This window comes from Cucurbita pepo, chromosome 14 (assembly GCF_057944985.1).
Source record: "Cucurbita pepo subsp. pepo isolate OVF chromosome 14, ASM5794498v1, whole genome shotgun sequence".
Taxonomy (NCBI): domain Eukaryota; kingdom Viridiplantae; phylum Streptophyta; class Magnoliopsida; order Cucurbitales; family Cucurbitaceae; genus Cucurbita; species Cucurbita pepo.
Window position 1 is genome coordinate 2787166 of NC_141811.1, and position 22611 is coordinate 2809776.

The window sequence follows — 22611 nt, forward strand, 5'->3', positions numbered from 1 at the left end:
CAAATTATTAAAATACATTGTTTAAATAGGTCATTTTCATAATTTATGAAATAAAAAATGGTTTAATTGCTTTTTATAATATAAAAGTGATTATATGAAAAAAAAAATTGATAAAAAGAAAAGAAAAGAACAAAAGCAATGAGATGAAATAGACATCGAATCGGACCATCACGTCTTTTGTGGTCAGACGGCGTCGTTTCATTCACCTATCAAACGGCGTCGTTTTGGGGGCCCACTTTCAAAATAATTCAATATATATGGTCCTTTTTTTTTGGGCCTAAATCCATGTGATCAAGTTGCAAAAATCAATGTCCCACAGGGAAAAAAATAATAATAATAAAAATATATTATGAATTTAAATAATATCTTAAATCTTTTTTCTTTTGAGATATTAATTTATTAAATCTATCATTTCCCTACAAAATCAACTTGCATGTATTTGCCTTAAATACATCGAGTTGATCTCCACAATATACAAAAGATTCAACTCTCCGTTGAGTCATTAAAGTTACTGTCTTGATTGGTGCATTAGTCGTTAAACCTTGTCCCAATATCATAATCTATATTAGTCACGAGGCTAATTAAGCATTGATACGAGTCAAAGCATCAACTCCTAGTACTTTCTTTATCTTTTCTTTTTTTCTAGATTACTGTTTACATCAGTCCACTGGTAATTGTTGGAGTCTATTCTATCTAGGATCTCATATGATTTATTGTATGTCTTTGATAACTTCATTAGCAGAAACGTCCACCACTTGTTTTGTGACTCGTCTCAAATTGACAACAACTTGGAAGAGATGAACGTTCAAACAACAAAAAGAAGAAAGAGTTACGTATAAGAAAAAGGAGTTTTATAAGTAAAGAAGTGTGTTTCGTGAAAGAGAATAATTTTACGAATGCGATTGTTATAAGCAAATATTTAAGAGTTAATTAAGGGCAAAATTTGAAAAAAATTGAAAAATATAATTTATTATTCATGAGAGCTTCCACCAGATTGATTGTGTAACACAAATATCTTTGTCTTGTCTGTGCATATGAATAGAATATAAAAATAAAGTAAAATATCTAAAGCAAAAGATATTTCTATGGTTTTGGACCATTGTTGTCGGCTATGCAATCTCTGGCTGCCCTCTCTCTCTTTTTAAAAAATTATTTTAAAAAATTATTCAAATTTGAATCACGGTCCGTTTCTTTTCTCTATAATCATTAACTCAATGACAAATTTAAGTACCTATTTCTCATTATGATAAAGGCTAACCACATTATGATGACTTAACAGATCGAAGAACTTTATGTGTATGAATGCATGCATGGGACCTAGAGAACGGTTTAGAACGTTTCCATTGGCCTATAAATACAAAGCCCATTTCCCTCAATCAGTGCATCACTCCCTTCCAAGCATTTAGAGACGAAAGAAAAAACGAGATGGGTCTTTCAATTTGCAAGAAAAGTTTGATTTTTGTGCAAATAATTCTCCAATTAACATTGATTCATTCAGCCATCACTCCACAAAGCAGCACACAGTTCATAAGAACTTCTTGCACTTCCACTAAATACCCTCGACTCTGTTTCTCATCTCTTTCAATCCACGCCAATTCCATCCAAACAAGCCCTCGCCTTTTGGCCACCACCGCCCTCTCCGTCACCCTCTCATCCGTCAAGTCCGCCGCCACCCAAATCCTCAAGCTCTCCCACGCCCACGGCCTCCCTCCAAGAGACGTCTCTGCTCTTAACGACTGTTTGGAAGAGCTCAGTGACTCTGTTGACTCCCTTGCCAGCTCCATTTCCGAGATGCCCAAGCTACGTGGCCATGACTTTGATCTCGTTATGAGCGATGTTCAGACATGGGTCAGCGCCGCCCTCACTGATGAGACCACTTGTAGTGAGGGGTTTCAAGGGAAGACTGTCAAGGGCGGCGTTAAGGCGGCGGTTAGGAGGAGGATTGTGAACATTGCGCAGTTGACCAGTAATGCTCTGTCTTTGATCAACCGGATTGCAGAGCTGCATTAGAATTTGGTGTTGCTATACTTAAAAATTTGTGTGAGATTTCAATGCAACTGTAAGTATGATATTTAGTTAAGGGAGTGGAGGTTTTGCCTTAGTTTGTATACATAGTAATAGGTTTGATTAGGGTTTGTGTGGAAGTTTGAATTATTTTTGCATTATTATTGGCATGGGGTATGTATATTATTGTATTTTTAATTTATTGAAGTTAACTAAGGTTTGTGTGAAGATGGTTGGAGAAAGAATCGAATTCATTATCTTCTACATTAGCACTTGAGGTGCATTAGGTAGTCTGCGTGTAGTTCAATCACATTTTGTCACGTGACAGACTCTTATTGTTCGTCGGACTAGCTACTGACCATCACCTAGAAAAGTTGTTGTCTCACCAACTAGCTAATCCGACACCAACCATTTTGGGTCACATTAAAATAGTAAAACGAATAAAGAAAAAGAGAAGGGAAAGAGAGAGAGAGATCGATAGTGAAAGCATAGGCACAATGGGTCCCAACAATTGTAAGGGGTAGCGGTGGAGGTAGGGTCGGTAAAAAAAGGGTTAGAAATGTCACATCATCTTTTTGTTCGTATGCTAACGGTAAAATATAAAACAGCTATTACCTTGAAAAACGTCAGTTTTTAAGGAATAAAAGAATGTGCGTAAAATCATTTATAACTCAATAGGTTTATTTCCATCGTGTAATTGTTGAACTACAAAAGATTTCAGAACCCGATCCAATTAAAAAAACCATCTAAGTCAAATTTTCCCAAAGTAAAAATGATAATTGTTGACTAGCAATTTCAATCTTTGCAAATTCAAAAATAAAAAGTATTAATATAAAACCAAACTGTATAATACTATTCATGATTATGAAATAAACCAAACAATCAGAGTGATTCAAAATTATTGGAAAGAAAAACAGTTTCAAAGACAAAAAAAAAAAAAAAAAAAAAAAAAAAAAAAAAAAAAAAAAAACGAAAATCTGTCCACAAAGAGCAGCAAGAACATGTGAACAAAAAATAAAAATCAAAATGATTTAAAAAAAGCAAGTGGCATAAACTGCCAACTTTAATTGTTCAAAAAGAAAAGAGAAAGTAGATTCGAAGAGATTTTTTGGGGTGAAGAACACTAATTCAGCATAATTGAAGGCGTATTGTAAGCATGTCAACAAAAGAGTTCAATCATTGTCAATCCCATCAAAAAAGAAAATTCCAGAAAATTTTGTTTATACCCTTTATATTTTACTCCACCAATTTCAACATCCAAGTGAAACCATTCTGTAATAATGATTTAGAGAGACAAGACAAATCCAAGCCTTCTTGTGCATGATTTTTGGATTCAGAATCCAGAAGGAAACAGTAGAGAGATCTTTCCTGGTCGTTAGAAGGACAACAGTTTGGTACACAATAATTAAGAGGCACGTTTTGGAAGAGACATGTTACCGACGAGGGAAATCACTGTGCTGGTTGCAAATATCTGAAGCAGAGCCCCTGTATGAACACATATCAGAATTCCAATCTTAGTTCTTACGTATGAATATGAAAACAATGAAGATAACCTATGTAATGTGAAACCCACCAAGACAAATGCGGATCATCTCGAAAAGTTCGAGCTTTTTTGCCTTCCAATTACTTGGATCCCCCATACCCTAAATGGTTCATGAGAGTCCAAACTCAGTTAGAATGAAGAATAAAGCACCATTCATAACAGACATTACCACATGGAAGCTGTGATCAAAGGCCATAGAGTTATAAAAACAATCAGCCAATCAAAATGAAGCTTCCCACCATTTTCAAGTATAGATGCCAAGGGTAACAAAGCTAAGCGAACAATGAATCTATGGAGTCTCAACAACTATAAAAGCGTGTACTTTCATGATTAGAGCAGCACAGCGGAAAATGGATTAGTTTTCCATACCTCAAAACGTGTAATTACCCTGAGAGACATCAAAAAGAAGTAGTAGGAGTGCAAGAGATGAGGCAATCATATATACTTTCATGAAGCTTGCACGGCTGTGCCTTCGGCCTGTACATTGGAAAATAATCAACCACTAATGTTAAAACATATAAAGATGTGTATGAAAATAGGTGCAAAAGGTTAGAGTATCACTAGCGACCTAGTTCTCCGACAAACAACGAAAAGAAACCAGTGATGGCAGATGAAATAGCAAGTTTATCAAGAGTCCCTTTCTTTGATGTTAATATAAACAAGTATACCACTCCACAGGTGAATAATAACCTGCACTAGTAAAAACCAACATCACAAAGGTAAGCAAACATTATAAGATCATTATACGAGGTTTTATGTCACCGCCAAACTCTTCCAGCGTCGTTTCGTCTGATTTCAAATAGTAGATATAAATGTTCATTGATTTCAATAGAGGAACTAGGAAGCATTCCAGTCAGTCAAACCAAAGACGAAAGAACTTGAAGAAAAAATTGAACCAAGTATTTCATGAAAGCTTTATTAATCACACAGACAACAGACCTTCATGATACTTAGGTGACAAAAACATTTAACTCATATCACAAGCAATTAAAGACAATGTGAGAGGAACTAGGAAATTACCGATCTGGATGTCCTTGGATGTCCAAGGAAGTCAGGAACTGTAACAGCCCAAGCCCACCGCTAGCAGATATTGTCCACTTTGGCCCGTACATATAGCCGTCAGCCTCACAGTTTTAAAACGCATCTACTAGGGAGAGGTTTCCACACCCTTATAAAGAATGCTTCGTTCCCTTTTTCAATCGATGTGAGATCTCACAATCCATCCACCTTGGGAGTCCAATATCCTCGCTGGCACATTGCCTGGTGTCTGGCTTTAATACCATTTGTAACCGTCCAAGCCCACCGCTAGTAGATATTGTCCGATTTGGCCTGTTACATATCGTCGTCAGCCTCACGATTTTAAAACACGTTTATTAGGAAGAGGTTTCCACACCCATAATAAGAAATGTTTCGTTCCCCTCTCCAACCGACGTGGGATCTCACAGGAATAGAGGCTTTATCACACTACTATCAAATTGAAAATATCACACCATTTTTATTGGCTTTAAATAATTTTTTCCTTATATCCAAACATAACTATTAATGGATCCACTTCTGTTGAAAAGCATGGCCTTTACATTTGTGACACAAGAATAGTAGCATCATAGTGTCGATTTGACTGGAAATGGGATAGAGACTACAGCATTTGCAGCTGGGCAATCTGGTTCTATATCATAGTTTAACTCCAATTTCTTGAAACAGAACAATAATCCTATATGTACTCAGTCGAGAATTCATTGCATGTATAAATAGGATACTGGTTTTTTACTAGATTAATACACATGTCATTGTGCTACTAAATTACAATGTGAATTATATCTTGAAAACAAAAATCGGCAACCATTTTAGACATTGTAGGACATCTACTATCTACTGTCTTTCATCAATCTTCGTTAAGTTTCAGGCTTTTTTCATTACAAGTGAAAGAAAATATAAGTATTCAGATAGTAAACGTACACAATTTTCTGTGAAAGCAATATAATGCATGTACCTGAGCTAAAATCAGGTTGTAGAAACGAGATTTCCCCTTGGCAACCTTTTGATATCCTAGAATTGGAAGAACCCATCAGAAGAACCGAAATTGATTTGAATAAGACAATTAAAATAGCTAAATGAATCCCATTTCCTGTTCCAACGCCTGAAAAACAAGAGCTAGAAAATCCTCTTCCACTAACCCAAAAGCTGAGCAGAAACATGGCACCAATGAGGACCAAACAAAGACGAAAACAAAAGTTTTTCTCATCCATATCAATCAACTTATTGTCATACATGATTGCTCAACAGTCTAACAGAAATTAGTAGAAGAAATTGAGGATAGGAAAAATCAGAGCCATCGGTTCCAGTGGGCCTTCCGACCGGCGTTATTCTTCCTTCCAGTACAAACTGGATGGTTCGTTTGGTTTCTCGGTTATAGCGGTTTTCTGCAGACCCTATATCTTAAAACAACAAACAAACAACCGTGTGTGTATATATATTTACCATTTATGTCAATTTTGCCCTTATATATTTTAAATATTATAATTTTATTTTGTAACACTAAATGAGCGTTCGAATGAGAAACAGACGCATCTTCCAACAACGTTGTTACGTTCCACAAAGCCACAAAAGAGCATAGTTTCAATACAGGTCCAACTACTAGCATGAATGTCAAAAAAATAATTTAATTCTAATTCTATAAGTTGAACATAGTGTAACGATTATTGACATGTACTTCTTTTGAAGTTAGGAGTTCTGGTGCACATATATGTTTGACACATAGAATGGAAGTTTCGGACTTTGATCATTGAAACTGCATTATTTTCTCCATGTTCAAACTTAGCCAACCTGTCTCTTCTTTCCCACGTAACCAAACCTGAGTGAGCTAGCATAGCATCATCAAAGAAAGAAAGGTCTGGTCTTTCAATGGAGAGTAGTCTCGGGATGCTCTTGTTTCTTAGTTCTTTTTACCGACTTCACCAGCCTTTCCCAAGCAAGCCTCTAATGACATTGATTGGTGGTGTGGAAAAACCACATACCCTACAACCTGCGAGCACTTTTTCAACCATGGCAGCAAGGCTGCGCCCAAAGGTCATCCAATCTGCCATGGAGAGAGCCCTGAGTGCCGAAAGCCACACCAAGGGTGTCAATTCAAAGTGCCAAAATGGGAAGGAAAAGGCTTGCTTCGGCTGATTGCTTGAAGCTCTACCGAAACACCATCCTTCAGCTCAACCACGCTCTAGATTCATCTACTAAATGTACTTTGTTTGATATCCAAGCCTGGCTCAGTACTGCCCTAACAAACCTTGAAACATGCCGCACAGGGCTTGCTGAGCTTAATGTTTCGGATTATGTATTGCCGCTGATCACATCGAACAATGTCACAAAGCTGATAAGCAACAGCTTGGCTATTAACAATGCTTCAGCTGGCCTGGGGAAGGAAACATATAAAAAGGGCTTTCCAAGTTGGCTTTTAGGTGGTGACAAGAGGATACTGCAGTCATCAACAAAGTCGGACCTTGAGGTGGCTCAGGACAGGTCGGGTAACCAGAAGATAGTAGGAGAGGCTCTAGAGGAAGCTGCGAAGAGGAACATGAATGGGAGTTTGTTATACAAGTAACAGAGAGGGGTTTACAAGTAATTGAAGTTTTTCGTAAGGCTCTCAAAGTTATTGAGAAATAAGTTTGCACTATGGGAGGCTGTTAGAATTTCGTGCAACTTATTGCTAGTTTGAATTAATCAAGATATTCGTAATCAGTTAATATTTGGAGAATATATTAGTTATGAAATATATCTTAGATATTCGTAATCAGTTAATATTTTTCCTTTATGATTTGATTAGTAACATATTTTATTTTATTCTCAAGATTTAGTTAGTTTATATTTTCCTTTTTGTAGGTATTAATGGGTAGCTTGTATCATATTTAAAGGTTGTGAATATCAACGAAGATTGAGCCTTCGATCCCAATTCTATTTCTCATTCTTAACTCTGTATTGTTTCCTTGAGTAATAATATTTTCATATCTATTCACACGACATTGTGTCGGTTGGTAACCAAGAGTTTGATACTATCACTCAATGAGATGAATGGTGAGATGAATGGTGGAAGTGCTTCTATGAATATGGCTATGGAAAAGCTTGTTGTCAATAATTATAATTACGGGAAGTCATGTATGAAAACTTATTTGCAGGGGCAAGATTTGTGGGATTTAATTGAAGGTGATAGACACAAAAATTCCAACAAATACTCCACAAAATACTCCACAGAATGTTGAATTACGCCAAAAATGGAAGATCAAATGTGGAAAAACTTTATTTAACTTGCGAACTTTGATTAGCAATGAATATATTAATCATGTTCGTGATTTAAAGTCACCAAATCAATATATAGGTTCGCAAAGTAAATAAAACTTTTCCACATTTGATCTTCCATTTTCGACGTAATTCAACATTATGTAGAGTTTCTGCTGGAATTTCTGTGTCATGACCTTAAATTAAATCCCACAAATCTTGCTCCTGTAGATAACCTTCCATACATAACTTCCAATAATTATAATTATTGCCAATAAGCTTTTCCACAGCTATACTCATAGAAGCACTTCCACCATTCATCTTGTTGAGTAATAATATCAAACCTTTGGTTACCAACTTGGCTATGATACCAACTGACACAATGTCTACTACTCAAAAGTGTGAATAGATCTGAAAATATTATTACTCAAGGAAACAATAGAGTTAAGAACGAAAGTTCAATCTTCATTGATATTCACAACGTTTAAATAGGATAGAAGCTACCCACTAATACCTACAAATAAGGAAAATATAAACTAACTAAATCTTGAGAATAAAATAAAATATACTACTAATGAAATCATAAAAAGAAAAATACTATTACGAATATGTAGGATATATTCCATAACTAATATATTCTTCAAATATTGACAGATTACGAATATCTTGACTAATTCAAACTAGCAAAAAGTTGCACTAAATCCGGACAGAAACCAGATAAATGGAATGAGATTTACCTTCATTACTGGTAACATAGGAGGAGGTTCCACCCCTTTCAATTCTGCTACTGTTGGTAAGACTCTCTCTGGGTTGACTACTGCTTATAAGCTCATTTTCCTCCATTATAATGACATTATAACATGTCGACCTACATATTTTTCTCGTTCCAAGTCCATCAACTCTACCTGGCAACTTTATCGTCTAGAATTACTTTTCTTCCATTCCAAGGCATGGTGCTTGAAATTTTCTCCTTTTCTCCTTTCCTTCATTTCCAATGAGAATAGAATTATTAGTGGCAGCCATCTTTGTCAATATCAATATAAAAATAGCAAAAACAAAATTTATCGAATTTCATCATAAATGCATCATCGTATACATCGTATGGCTGTCAAGTTTCAATCAGTAATATACATTGTCACTTTCTTTTATAGATTCCAAAAATGGCAATATGAAATCACATTTACCACTTTCATACAAAAAAACTCGAAAATTTGGTTATTTTTCAAAAAGCCGAAAATGTGAAGAGTATATGTTTAACGAGAGATACTTGTACTCTGAGACAATCAGCGGTGACAGGTGAAGGATTTATAGCTCGAGGCATCACATTCCGGAACACCACTGGTCCTGGAAACCATCAAGCAATTGCTCTCCGATCTGGCGCAGATCTTTCTGTCTTCTACCGTTGTGCCTTTGAAGGGTATCAAGAAACCCTTCATGTCCATTTTCGAAGATAGCTCTATAAGTAGTGTTATATTTACGGCACTGTAGATTTTATATTTGGCAATGCTGCAGTTATTCTACAGAACTGCATGATTTAACAAAAAGGTCAATGAATGGTCAGAATACTGGCATTTCAATCCACAATTCAAGGGTCATGGCCACAGATGTACCAAAACAAATGGAGAAGACAGTGAAAACCTACTTGGGAACGCCGTGGAAGGAGTAATCTCGAACAGTTTTCCACAAAGCTTACCTCCTTGTTCATCAACTAGCCAGAGAATGACTGGAAAGGTTACCGTGTTACAAGCAATTCAATGGAGGTATCGCCTTTCACCGTCAAAAATTTCATTTGCAAGGCAGTTATTGTTGCCAGACAGAGGTCCCATTCACTCCGCTTGGAGAATAGGTTTTCTACATTCTTCCTCTGAAATAAATATAACCACGTCATTTGAATCTTTAATCTCTGTACGCACATTTAAGAAATCATTATTCAAGCTCATATATATGTAAATTGAAAAGTTACATTAATAAAATCAGAACTAGCAAACGACAGACCCATTTCCAATTACACTGCAAATCACTATTGAGGAACTCGGTTTTTTTTTTTTTTTTTTTTTTTTTTTTTTTGGATTAATATCTCAGTAGAACCAAATCTCAGGAGAAAGCCTCTCTAGCTAAAATTCATTATTGAATTTCTCAACACAATTACAACCGAAGAATAGCTATATATATAAACTAAACTCTAAGAGTAAAATAGCAAACATCAAAAGCCAATGTTGGCAAGCACATTTCCCCCTAGCTGTTCCATGCTCAAGAATATACAAATTCAAAACGAGGGTATTACATGGTTAGAATTTTAAAAAAGTAAAGGTTACCAATTACGTAAAATAAACTTAATTGGTACCACAATTTGAGGCAATACTTTAATTTAATTATACTTTTTTACTGAATTTATGAAAACCAAGCGTTAGATAAAATAAGTATGCAAAGAACAATAGACCATAAAATTTTTTTTTGAAGAAGACCAAGTGTGTTTCACATGAAACAAATATCAATCAAATTGCAGAGGAGATTATTAGCAAGTAGTGTTGTATAGCCCAGAGCACAACAAGGTTCTAGTTCTAGAGGGGCGATGGTCAACCAAAGTATTGTTGTACGCCGAAAGCGGAACAAATGTACTCACAACAACAATGAACGGAATTACACAAAGAGACACCAAGATATTTATGTGGTTCGGAGAGAAGAAGTTTTCCTACATTACGGGTAGCAATCAATCACTAATAACCCCAAGTGTTACAAGTGAATGCCTCACTTTCACACTACAAAGTCTCTCACCAATATGTCACTCAACAAATACGATGTGACACCCAAAAGTCTCCCAAATCCCGATACCACTTGTTAGGAATGGATATTAAGAATGGAGGGAGAACTCTCTCATTATATAGCATTACAGAATCAAATCTCTGATATGACTGAGACTAAATCTAATTCAAATAATCAAATCAAATCTAATCCAAATAACCAAATCAAATCTAATCTAAATAACCCAATCAAATCTAATCCAAATAACCTAACCAAATCAAATCAAATCAAAACTTATGACAATTTACAACAAGTATCTCCCTGAAACCCGATACAATTTGCCAACCCAATCTTGTGGCTAATCAACTTCTCCCACAATGTATAGCACTTGTGGTACCAAGGCCCCATATAGCCCTATCAAAGAAATTCTTATGCACAGCCCAGAGTACCCAACCTATAAGTTCGAATGATAACTCTCATCCATAAAAGATCGTCTTTTGGGATTGGACGTAAACAACCTCTATATATCTTTTGAACATAGCCCATTTGTCCATCTTTGATATCAGGAAGGATCTCCGACATAGGTCAAACACTTGTAAAATAATGTCTTACTTTTGTTCGAGTTCTGAAACATAATAACATTTATTTATTATTATTATTCTTTTGTAAGAAATTATTTACATGGCATGCACTTCTGTTCATCGTGTACAAGGTAATAAGCCAAAAGTTGGTACGAAAATTTAATTACATATGTGCAATAAGTTAATATTCAAATTACCTATACATTGCAAATTCCAAGATTTCCATGGGAAAGTGTTGCAGACAAGGATCTTGCTAATGTCAAACAGCTACAAATGAACATCTGCAATAATATATGTATATGTTGCAGACAAGGATCTTGCTAATGTCAAACAGCTACAAATGAACATCTGCAATAATATATGTATATGTATATATATATATTGACTGGATAGGTCTTGTTCAGAAAAAAAAAAACTTGTACAAAAATAGTGACCAGAAAGGCAACAGGAAAAGGTTAAGAGGGGAAATAAAGAGAATCCATGTGAATCTTCATCACTAACCTCCGTTTTCAATGATTGTGTCATGTCTGAGTCTGTCTTGATATGCATTTTATACCATGATGACCCATCTAATTTCATCCATGAATCCACCAAATACCTATTTGGTTTTTCTTTTTATGTGTGCTCCTCTCAAGCTTTATATTAAAAGCAAAACAGGCTTCCTGCAATGATTTTCTCCACACAGGATGTAGACGGCCGATCATCTTTTCCAGTGAGGCAAGAGTTTACCATGCATCAATTCCTCACAAAATTACGATAACCTAGTATACTTGGGGAAAACCCTTTTTTATGCATTGTACGTGGAGTGCCAATGCATCAGAAAGTCTCCCTCCTTGGGAAAGGCCTTTCAGTAAAGTGATGTATGCAACTTTATCTGGAATACACCCATCTACATTCATCTTATTAAACAACCCAATGGCAGAGTTAACATCACCTGCAAGAATATAACCATCCATAAGAATCGTGAAAGTAACCTGGTTTGGATGCAACCCTTCTTTTTGCATCAATTCCAACTGATGATTGGCATCCAGCATCCTATCTGTCCGACAATATCCACATATTATGCTATTGTACAGATGCAAGTTAGGTACAATGCATACATCTTTAACCTTCTGGATAAGCTTCAATGCCAAGGATTTCATTTCTTCAGTAGAATTAGCAGAAACTATCATATTATTATCCCTTGGAACAAGAGTTGTTTCATGGAGCATACGAAACAACGTACTTTTTGCCTTTTGATTCTCTTTCTCTAGCAGGAACCATTTTTTCTTGTCGACAATTAAATTTTTGCAAATACCACTGACTAATGTGATATAGAAGATAACATCGGGTTCAATGTGGCTCCTTTCCATCAAATCAACTAATCGAAAGGCATATTCAACCTCCCCGATCTTTAGGTAATGATTGATAAGAGAGGTATACAATACAGCATTAGGTGAAAACCCATCTCTTAACATCTTGCCCAGATATAAACATCCTTTATCAGTCATATTTTTTTTAACCAAACCACTAATCAGTGCCGTATAAATATGAGAGCTTGGTGGAATAGAGTTCTCAACCATTTGCTCAAACAATTTACGAGCTTCAAGAAGCTTTCCATTTTTACCATAGCCATTAATCATTGTCAAATACAAATTCTTATCCGGATCCACACCCGCTTTAAGCATCTTCTTAAAAACTCCTTTTACTTCAAAAATTCTCTTTTTCCTACTTAAACAACCAATTATTGAATCATAAATAGCAACACTCGGTTTCAATCCCCTCTGCCTCATTTTTCTATGAATATAATGTGCTGAGTTAACATTACCCTTCCTACAATGCTCGTTAATAATAATCAAATATGTTGTGGTATCAGGAAGCAAACTACATTCCTGCATATGATCAATTAGAGACAAGGCATCCTCAAAAAGCCCCTCCTTGCAAAGACATTTAATCAAGGAATTATAAGTAAAGAGCAAAGGCTTGCATCCAAGACTTGCCATTTTATGGAAGTAATCCAAAGCACAATCCAAATTTTCGGTCTCACATAAGGCACAAATGACAATACTAAATGCCACACCTGCTAGATTCAAGTTGCTATTGAAAATTTCTTGCAGCAGCGTTTCAATTTTTTGCTCCAGATTGCTTGATGTTTGTAACTTTGTACTGGCTAAGATTACAGAAGGATCACACCCACACCCATTCTTTAAAATGGCTTCCAAAAAATTTAAAGCAAGCTGAAGTTCATGTCCCTTTGGATACATCTTCATAAGGGTAAAGAAAAGCACGTGATCAGGTACAATTCCATTGTCCAAGATACTCCTAAGCAATTCACTGACTTCTTCTAACCTATCATCCCTATGCAGTGCATTAATCAAAACTGTATAACAATGCAAGCTAGGAGAAAAGTTGCAGCTGACCATATTATTCAAAATCGTTAATGCAAAGTCAACCTTCCCTTCTTGACAATACTGACTAATCATGATGTGAAAAGTTACCACATCAGGTTGGATTCCCCACTCTGCCATAAGGTTATATACCAACCAACCCTTATCGACTAAACCCAATTTCACAAACCCATGGATCAGTGTATTTAATGTATAATTATCTGGTTCACAGCCTATTTTTATCATTCTAAAAAAGGCTTGCATTGCCATTTTCATTTTCTTATCTTTGCAATATTCATGAACTAAAGAAGTATACATAGTCTTGTCAGGATATAGGCTCCGAAACTCCATTTCTCTGATCAACAACTCTGCCTCCACTAACCACTTGCTCTTACAAAGGCCATAAAACAATGACTTAAACAAATGCAGCGACGGAGGATAACCATTAATGTTTTGCATTATATCAAATAATTCAAGAGCTTCCTCCATATGCCCCTTATTGCATAGCCCATCTATCAAGACATTAAAACACCAATACCCCAAGTGAACACCACCTCCATTGACTCTCACAAAATAGTCGAATGCCTCTAAAACCCTTTCTTGCGCACAAAGCTCTCGAAAGATAGCATTAAATGAAGTTTTACTTGGGACATAATTTAACGACAGAAGTTGATTAAAATAGGCCAGTGCCTTCTCAAATTTTCCTAGCCTACAGAAACAGATTACCATAGAGTCCAAAACTGACGCATCTGGCTCAGCACCTCCGAATGTAAATTTTTTGTCGTACAGCAGTTCAGCCAACTGGGGCCTAGAATAGACAAGCTGCCGGCAAAACACACCATGGGTATCCAAATCAATCTCCAAACCCCGTTCAGCAGCGAAGTCAACAATAGAAATAGCTTCAGAAATTGAAGAAGATTGCGTTACAATTCGTTGTATCACTTGTTGCGCCGGCAAAAACAAGCCACGACGAATTAGTTGCTCCACTAAGGAATAGCACAAAGTCTTGTGTTCGCTAGCAGAAGAGGAACTCGAAGTAACTGGAGGATCAAGTGGGACTGTACAAGTCGTCACCAGATTCCTGAAGTTCACAGAGAGGTAATATTTACAGGGCCGTCCCCGTATCATCTCTAAAACGCAATGCTAGTAACAACAAGCAACAGTATGGCATTAGGGGCAAGTTGAGTTCACGTAGTAAACCTAGTGAGGAACGATGAAAACTCCATCAAAACATGACGAAATTACAACTCCAATATTCGGTTCAAATAATGGCTCCGAGAAGGATTGAGTATAACAGAAACTGAAAGAGAACAAGAGCTTGAAAGGCCAATAAATTAAACACCGGAATTACATAAGAATACCTGCAATAAACTCCGGCAGCTTTGGAGACCTGAAGATTACATAAGGAAGAGCAAAACTGAGAACTGAGAAGAGAAACTGAGCGAGAACAGGAAGGCGCGAAAGGTAGAAGGCGATACCAGGGGGCTGAGCTTGAGAACGAGGGAGCACATAAAATAGGGCAAAGCTCAATGGGCCATTTTTAATCCATTATCCAAATTGTCTCAATAAATAAATAAATAAATAAATAAAAGCCCAATGGGCCTCCATGTATCTCACATAACCAATTGGGCCTGGCCTCATTTATGAACATATATTATTGTCATTATTTGGAATACCAACGTAATTAATAGAATTAATGACGTCATAAACTAAAGAAGCTTAACCCATAATATGTAAGATTAATTAGGTAATTTTGTAATGATTTAGGATATTAGCACTTTTTTAAGCTTTATTTATTTCGGGATTATGATTCATACAATCGCAGTTATAATGATTTTGAAGACGACCCATAAACCAAAATATAATCATACATCCTCCTATTTATGTCATTATTTTAACTTTAGGTGACAAATCTCATTTCATTAAATGTCACCAAAACTATATATTAAGTTTGGATTAACTTAATTGTCAATCTCATTAATTACCTCAAAAGTCAACACATTTCATTTTGTTATAAAGTTTAATTTAATTAATAACATCATATTTTATAAATAACACGAAAAAGTAAAGAAGTTGGGGATATATTGTTAAAAAGAAAAATAAAAATGAAAATGGTAGAAAATGATGATGTCATGGTGGGTCCAAGAGAAGATGGATTCCTATTGGTTGCCATCCAGAAGATGCCACCTCAGAGAATAAAGCCCTGCCCGAAATGTCGGGCACGGAAACTCATGATGCTCATACCCCTAATCTCATCATTTGTACCCTGGGACCGCCTTCATTGGATCGCTACCCCACGCTACCCAAAAGTCCGTTTTGTACTTTCCCTCTTTTTTATTTATTTTATTTTATTTTATTTTATTTTATTTATTTTTAATCATTCCTACATTTTCTTTATTATTTGTTCATAAGTAAGATATGATAATTAATTCATTCAAATCAATTCTTCTTTTTATTTAAATATTTTTCTAACTTTTCCAAGTTTATATTTTATTTTTCATTTCCTACGATCCCTCTTATTCTCCCTTTATTTTTCTTCAATTTAAATTTTTAAAATTTATTAAACTTATTAAATACTTCTTCCAAAAATAGAGTTTTAAATAAATTTGTTATTTATTTTTTAATTGACGAAAACGAAGGTTTGTTAGCTTAAATTATGTTTCTTCGAAAAAGGGTGAAAAAGGAAATTCCACGTGTTAAGGTGCTGATTAAAAAGGTGGGGACACGAGTCTCGCCTCGGGGAAGGGACCCAGTCAGAATGAGACAACAGAAGGTAATGGGTCCCACAAGAATAGGCCATGTGGCGGACCCCGCCAGCCGGAACGACAGGGAACCCAGCAAGTTGCAAGGTCAATGATAATGGCTAGCCCACGCCGGACCCAGTGCCGCCACGTATACTCATCATTTTATTTTCTCCTCCTGGGTCCCACTTTCCACAATCGCCTTGCCATCTCACCCAGTCGCCCCCTGGTTCTTCTAGCTTCAGCTCTATCAGTTTTCGCGAGCTCACTTGTAAACCTATGATCCTTTTTTTTAATCCATGGTAAGGTATATTAGTTAATATAAATAAAGAGCTGGATATAAACTAAAATGATGAGAGCTATGGGAATTGAAGGTAATGAGACCCTTAAAGCCAATGAAATTTCTTAGGAACAGAGCAGCCGATGGCAATCAGCCTCTGATCTCTCCCTCACCACCGCCATCATCATCACACCATCTCTGTTTCATTGCACTTCCGACTCATGTTTGAAAACGAAAATGGTAGGGACTAGAATACGAACATTATTCGACCTATCTGTGGGGCCACCATTCCATATTCGAACCTCTAATAACTTGATCCAAACTCAGTTAAGGAACTCACATACGTAGAGTACAAGGGACATCCATAGTTTTCGAGTCAATTTTGCATAGAAACTTTCAAACAAACCTAGTTTCTTTTTACAGTTGCAATATTATGATTGACCTTTCGCATGCGTTGTTTAAATTTTTGTATTGAAAATTGAGAGCCAGTGACGTAGAATAATATAGTAATATATCAAGTTAAGAGTATGCCAGCAAGAACGTTAAGCACTCAAGGGGTGTAAATTGTGAGATCCAACATCGATTGGAGAGGAAAACGAAACATTTGTTATAAAGTGTGGAAACCTCTATTTTAAAATGTTGAAGAAAAACTAAAAAAAGACAATATCTACGGGTCAGAGTCAATTTGTGTCCATGTAAAACGAGGATGGTCACATTTAATAATGATGGAGGTGGCTATTCCATTACGTCACAACCAAAGAAAAAAAAGAAAAGAAAGAAGAGGTTGTGTAGTAATGGAAAAGGGGTTATAAAGAATGCATATTGGGTCTGTGCCGTGAAGATATCTCCTGACTTCCCACACCAGCTTCCATTGTCCTTCTCTCTCTCTATAAACTCCATTAAAAGCATCCATTCATTCATTCATTTGTGTGTGTCTGTGTGTCTCTCTCGCTCAGCAGGCTTGGCCACCAATTCAGCTGAAGCCACTCCCTTTCAGGGTTTCTTCTGGGTTTGTTGAAGAACATTGTATATATAAACAACCCTACATCTTCTCCCTTCTTCCACTCCAACCCAGATCTGATCCGACCGACCGACCGACCGACCAACCAACTCAGATCAACTGTTTGTTAAGGTTCTTTGCCAACCATTGCAGAAACAAGACAAGCTAGGGTTGTATTCAACTCTACCTCCTGGGTCAGCTCTCTCTCTATCTTAAATGACATTTTTCTCTTCTGGGTATTATTAATTTTCAACCTTTTTTGTGTTAAGATCTTCGTGATTCACTTTCTAACACACAACAAAGTCAATTTAGAGTTGAATTTTGTTACATCTCATAAAGTTTTCTTTTTTATCTCGTTGAAATGTTAGAGAAGATTCCTAGAAACGTTTTTTCTTTTTTTCTTTTTTTTTTTTTTTTGGATCATTGATTGGCACCCAACAAAAATCAAGATAGAAAATTTTCATGATTACAGTTTACTTTAATGATAACTGAGCCTATGTGTGTGTGTGGATCATACATTCTCTTGTCCTAATGAAATTAAAGATGTATATTAACCAAAATGTAGGCTATGATTTCTACCATGAAAATTACTTCAATTATTCAATTTAGTTACTTGATCATACTTTGATGCGTGATTCATTAATGTTTCGTTTTCTATTCGTTTAAAATGCTTTCTTCTTGTAGATCATTCGAGTATTAACGTTGTTACTTATCCTCGTAATTCACAAAACCCTAGCTTAAATTATAATATAAAGTTGTTGATAATTGTGAATTATACATAAACCATTTGTTAACACTCCTATGATCCATGTTAGTTTTTCCTAGGTTGTTGTTTTTCTATTGTCGATTTGTTTAGCTCATTGTGTCATCATAAATTTGATAAAAAAAAAACATAATTTGAATTACTGATATTATCAGATAAGTTAATGTTAATTACAACTGAGCTATGCTTATTTTGGTTTTAGGTTAACAATTAACAGAAACTAAAGCATAATAGTAACTATATCGATTTGGAAGTTCGTTAGACTGATTTTGACTTTCTGAAAAAAATGAAAATTTCAGGAGTAACGCCATACAAGGATGAACACGTTCTTGCATGTTCCTCCTGGTTTTCGATTCCACCCGACCGACGAAGAACTTGTGGATTACTACCTTAGGAAGAAGATTTGTTCAAGACGGATCGACTTGGATGTCATTAAGGACGTAGACCTTTACAAAATTGAACCATGGGATCTCAAAGGTATTGTAAATTTGTAGCTTAGAATTACATTAATTATGTATGAGTTGCCATTGCTAACCTCAATTAGCTTGTAAACTTGATGATGAACAGAGATATGTAGTTTGGGGACAGAGGATCAAAATGAATGGTACTTTTTCAGCCACAAGGACAAGAAATATCCGACAGGAACTCGAACAAATAGAGCAACTGCAGCTGGATTTTGGAAAGCAACTGGCAGAGACAAGGCTATCTATTCTAAACATGACTTGGTTGGTATGAGAAAGACCTTGGTCTTTTACAAAGGTCGAGCTCCTAATGGCCAAAAGTCCGATTGGATCATGCATGAGTACCGGCTCGAGACAGATGAAAATGGCACTCCACAAGTAAGTTGTTACATTCGAAGAGTGACATGTTTGGAAGTGATTTTAAGAGTCGAGATCAGAACTACTCCCAAACATGTCTTTAGTCATTCAAAATCAATTTGATATTTGATTTTACACTTTTAAAATTAAGAAAATTAATTTTAACTATTTTACACAAAGAATGACATGTTTGGAAGTGATTTTAAGAGTCGGGATCAGAACTACTCCCCAACATGTCTTTAGTCATGCAAAATCAATTTGATGTTTGATTTTACACTTTTAAACGTAAGAAAAATGATTTTAACTATTTTACGGGAAGAATGATATGTTCGGAAGTGATTTTAAGAGTCGAGATAAGAACTACTCTCGAACATGTATTTAATCATTCAAAATTAACTTAATGTTTGATTTTACACTTTTAAACGTAAGAAAAATGATTTTAACTATTTCACAGGAAGAATGTCATGTTTGGAAGTGATTTTAAGAGTCGGGATCAGAACTACTCCTGAACATATCTTTAATCATTCAAAATCAAATTGATGTTTGATTTTACCGTTTTAAACGTGATTTTCGAACGCAGGAAGAAGGATGGGTGGTATGTAGGGTGTTTAAGAAGAGAATAGCGACAGTAAGGAGAATGAACGAGCACGAATCACCATGTTGGTACGACGAACCGGTGTCGTTCATGCCCGACCTAGACTCTCCAAATCAAAGCTCACACACCCATTTCCCACACCATCTTTCCAACTTCCCATGCAAGAAGGAGGAGGATTTCCCTTACCAATTAGGTCAACCCCAAACCCATTTCCTTCACTTACCCACTTTGGAGACACAAAAGTTGGCCAACACCTTTGCCCTAGACATCAACTTACAAGCCTCCAACTTCCAACCAACGGCTGCAAAACAGCAAAACATCCAACACCAACAACAACAGCAGCTTTCCGACCAAAACTTGTTGTTTTTGTTTGAGGATGACAGCAACAACAACAACAATGAACAGACAATGAATGAGCTCACAGATTGGCGTGTGTTTGATAAATATGTTGCTTCTCAGCTCAGCCAAGAGAATGCTTCAAAGCAACAACCTATGGTTCCAGAAAATGCTCCTCCGACATCCTCTTCGAGTTGTCAGATTGAGCTGTGGAAGTGAAATGCTCTTCTTCATATTATATAATAATTAACAGAATGTTGTTAGAGTTCAAAAGGGTCCAACTTGAAGTCATTTTTATCATGATTTTTGTACATATTGAAGACTTGTTATCATACAATTCATATTATATACATTATATATATATATATATATGTAACTTTTCATGTCATATTCTGATTTAATTACACTTGGTTTGTGTGGTTTTATTTAGAGCACGATTTCTATTCTCAAAAAAAAAAAAACATCACTCTGTTACTTTTGTCTCATTTTATAATTCCTTTGGATATTAATGATGATTCGGGCCTGAGGTTTCACATCAGTTGAGGAGGGGAACAAAACATTCCTTATAAGAGTGTAGAAACCTCTCGGTAATAGACACATTGTAAAATTGTGAGGCTGATGATGATATGTAACAAGTAAAACGGACAATGTTTGCTAGTGGTGAGCTTGGACCGTTACAAATGGTGTCATAGCCAGACATTGGGTGATGTGCTAGTGAGAACGCTAGGCCCTTAAGGGGGTGGATTGCGAGATCATACATCAGTTGGAGAGGAGAACGAAACATTCCTTCTAAGGGTGTGGAAACCTTTCCCTAGTAGAAGCATTTTAGAATCGTGAGACTGACAGCAATATAGAACGGGCCAAAGTGGACAATATTTATTAGCATTAAGTTTGAGCTGATAAAGTGGAACATGAACATGAAGATAATCTTGTTGTTTCACAATCAAAATTTATTCAATAATTTTATACATCTTATAATTTCTTTTATGGAATTTCAATCTAGTTAGAGTGAAAATGATTAAGGTGATCATGTTGGAGAATAGTTTTAAGTCAATTTAATGTTTGATATTATACTTTAGTTACATGGGTTTTCTTTTTATCATACAAAAAATTTGATTTTGGATCAACTAAACATGTTCAAAAGTCACACAAAAAATCTAAATTTATGTATTCCTTTCAAAACCTCTAAGCCATACAAATGTGAATAATTATATATACTATCCATAAGTGACCAAACAACATTATTTATAATAATCTTAGCATCAAAATATTGCAGGTTAGACAGATTGTCTCATAAGATTAGTTGAATGCCTAAACGGGTTCTAAGACTCACAAAACAATAGAGGATGCTAAACATCGTAATACTAGTAAAAAAGAAATCATAACAAAAGAGAAAATGGGAAGATGTTGAAATTACAAACATATATGTTGAAAGTTATAGCCAAACTGGAATTCAATAAAGTATATATGAAACTATTAAGTGAGTTTAGGTTCTAAAAACAAGACAAAGATGTCATGAAACATTGCCTTGAAACCCTAAATCTTTCACAGCCAACTTAAAAGCATAGAAAGAAGAAGAAAAGAAAGAGCATATATGGGATCCCACGTCGATTAGGGAGGGGAACGAAGCATTCCTTATAAGGGTGTAGAAACCTTTTCTAGTAAACACGTTTTAAAACCTCGAGCGAAAGCCGTTCAGGGAAAAACCCAAAAAAGAAAATATTTGTTAGTGGTCTTGGGTTGTTACAAATCGTTTCAGAATCAGACAGCGGATGGTGTGCCAGCAAGATAGGATTTTGAGATCCCACGTCGGTTGGAGAGAGAAGACGCAAACCCTAAGCGAGTGAATTGTGAGATTCCACGTTGGTTGGAGAGGGAGGATGCTGGTCCCCTAAGTGGTCCCTAAGGGGGATGGATGGTGAGATCTCACATCCATTCAAAAAGGAAAGGTCTAAATAAGACAATATCTGATGGGTAAGACGGTTACAAACTAGAATAATAAAGCATTGATGGAGGCTTTTCAGGGAAGTGAACAACTTGGGGGTTCCCTTAAGTTGTAAGCAATTATGGTAGGGTGGATATAAACAGTGTTAATGTTATTAAAGAAGCAACGGTGTGCATGGTGAGGCCATTCAATATGTGCATCATACACACAACCGACCACTAAATCACAGAAGAAGCACCTACGCACAACAAACAAATAATCTCACATTGCTTACGAGTGTTCATAATAATACCACCACCAACCAAGAAGAGAAGGGAAGGAGAGAGGCTGGCCATGACAGTGAAACCAACGAAGAAGACGAAGCAAAATGAAGAATTTGAAAGGCTTGTAAGGCAAAGAGAAAGGCAGCTTCTTGGGATAACCCTTTGAGCCAATGGATATATGATTGAGGGGACAAACTTTATAGCCATTGTCTTTCTCTTACAAACACACAAAAACACACACAATTATGTCATATCATGATGAACACAAGGAATCCTAGGCATTTTTGACACAAGGGTTTGACATTTTTACACACAACAACAATTTCCCTTCATCATTTGTGAGCACTTCAAACAGAACAAACAACAAT

General features: G+C 35.9%; 3 protein-coding genes and 2 pseudogenes across 3 annotated transcripts; 4 read left to right on the top strand and 1 right to left on the bottom strand.

The window, feature by feature from the left end:
* Nucleotides 1-1377: 1377 nt before the first annotated feature.
* On the top strand, nucleotides 1378-2232 carry LOC111810414 (21 kDa protein). Its single transcript, XM_023697121.2, has one exon. It carries the CDS (start codon nucleotides 1426-1428, stop codon nucleotides 2008-2010), a length of 585 nt encoding a protein of 194 aa, XP_023552889.2. The 5' UTR covers nucleotides 1378-1425; the 3' UTR covers nucleotides 2011-2232.
* Nucleotides 2233-6116: 3884 nt separating this feature from the next.
* On the bottom strand, nucleotides 6117-15033 carry LOC111809893 (Tetratricopeptide repeat (TPR)-like superfamily protein; the record flags this gene model as incomplete). The annotated part of the gene is made up of 7 exons (XM_087117568.1): nucleotides 6117-7101; nucleotides 8551-8796; nucleotides 9081-9338; nucleotides 9456-9677; nucleotides 11334-11417; nucleotides 11638-14583; nucleotides 14864-15033. Coding segments are annotated over 2 exons (2856 nt in total), but the record flags the coding sequence as incomplete, so codon positions are not given.
* Nucleotides 6614-7142, top strand: LOC111810360 (pectinesterase 2 pseudogene; annotated as a pseudogene).
* LOC111810361 (pectinesterase 2 pseudogene) lies at nucleotides 7606-9681 on the top strand (annotated as a pseudogene).
* A 2343-nt stretch (nucleotides 15034-17376) lies between the features above and the next one.
* On the top strand, nucleotides 17377-20386 carry NAC101 (NAC-domain protein 101). Its single transcript, XM_023697323.2, has 4 exons — nucleotides 17377-17717; nucleotides 18586-18763; nucleotides 18854-19125; nucleotides 19685-20386. The coding sequence occupies exons 2-4, from the start codon at nucleotides 18604-18606 to the stop codon at nucleotides 20252-20254; spliced, it is 1002 nt and encodes a 333-aa protein (XP_023553091.2). The 5' UTR covers nucleotides 17377-17717; nucleotides 18586-18603; the 3' UTR covers nucleotides 20255-20386.
* The last annotated feature ends 2225 nt before the right edge of the window (nucleotides 20387-22611 follow it).

Coding starts and splice junctions, on each gene's coding strand:
- NAC101 (XM_023697323.2), top strand. CDS start 18,604: ATGAACACGTTCTTGCATGTTCCTCCTGGTTTTCGATTCCACCCGACC. Junction 18,764..18,853: donor TGAACCATGGGATCTCAAAG/GTATTGTAAATT, acceptor GATGATGAACAG/AGATATGTAGTTTGGGGACA. Junction 19,126..19,684: donor ATGAAAATGGCACTCCACAA/GTAAGTTGTTAC, acceptor TTTCGAACGCAG/GAAGAAGGATGGGTGGTATG.
- LOC111810414 (XM_023697121.2), top strand. CDS start 1,426: ATGGGTCTTTCAATTTGCAAGAAAAGTTTGATTTTTGTGCAAATAATT.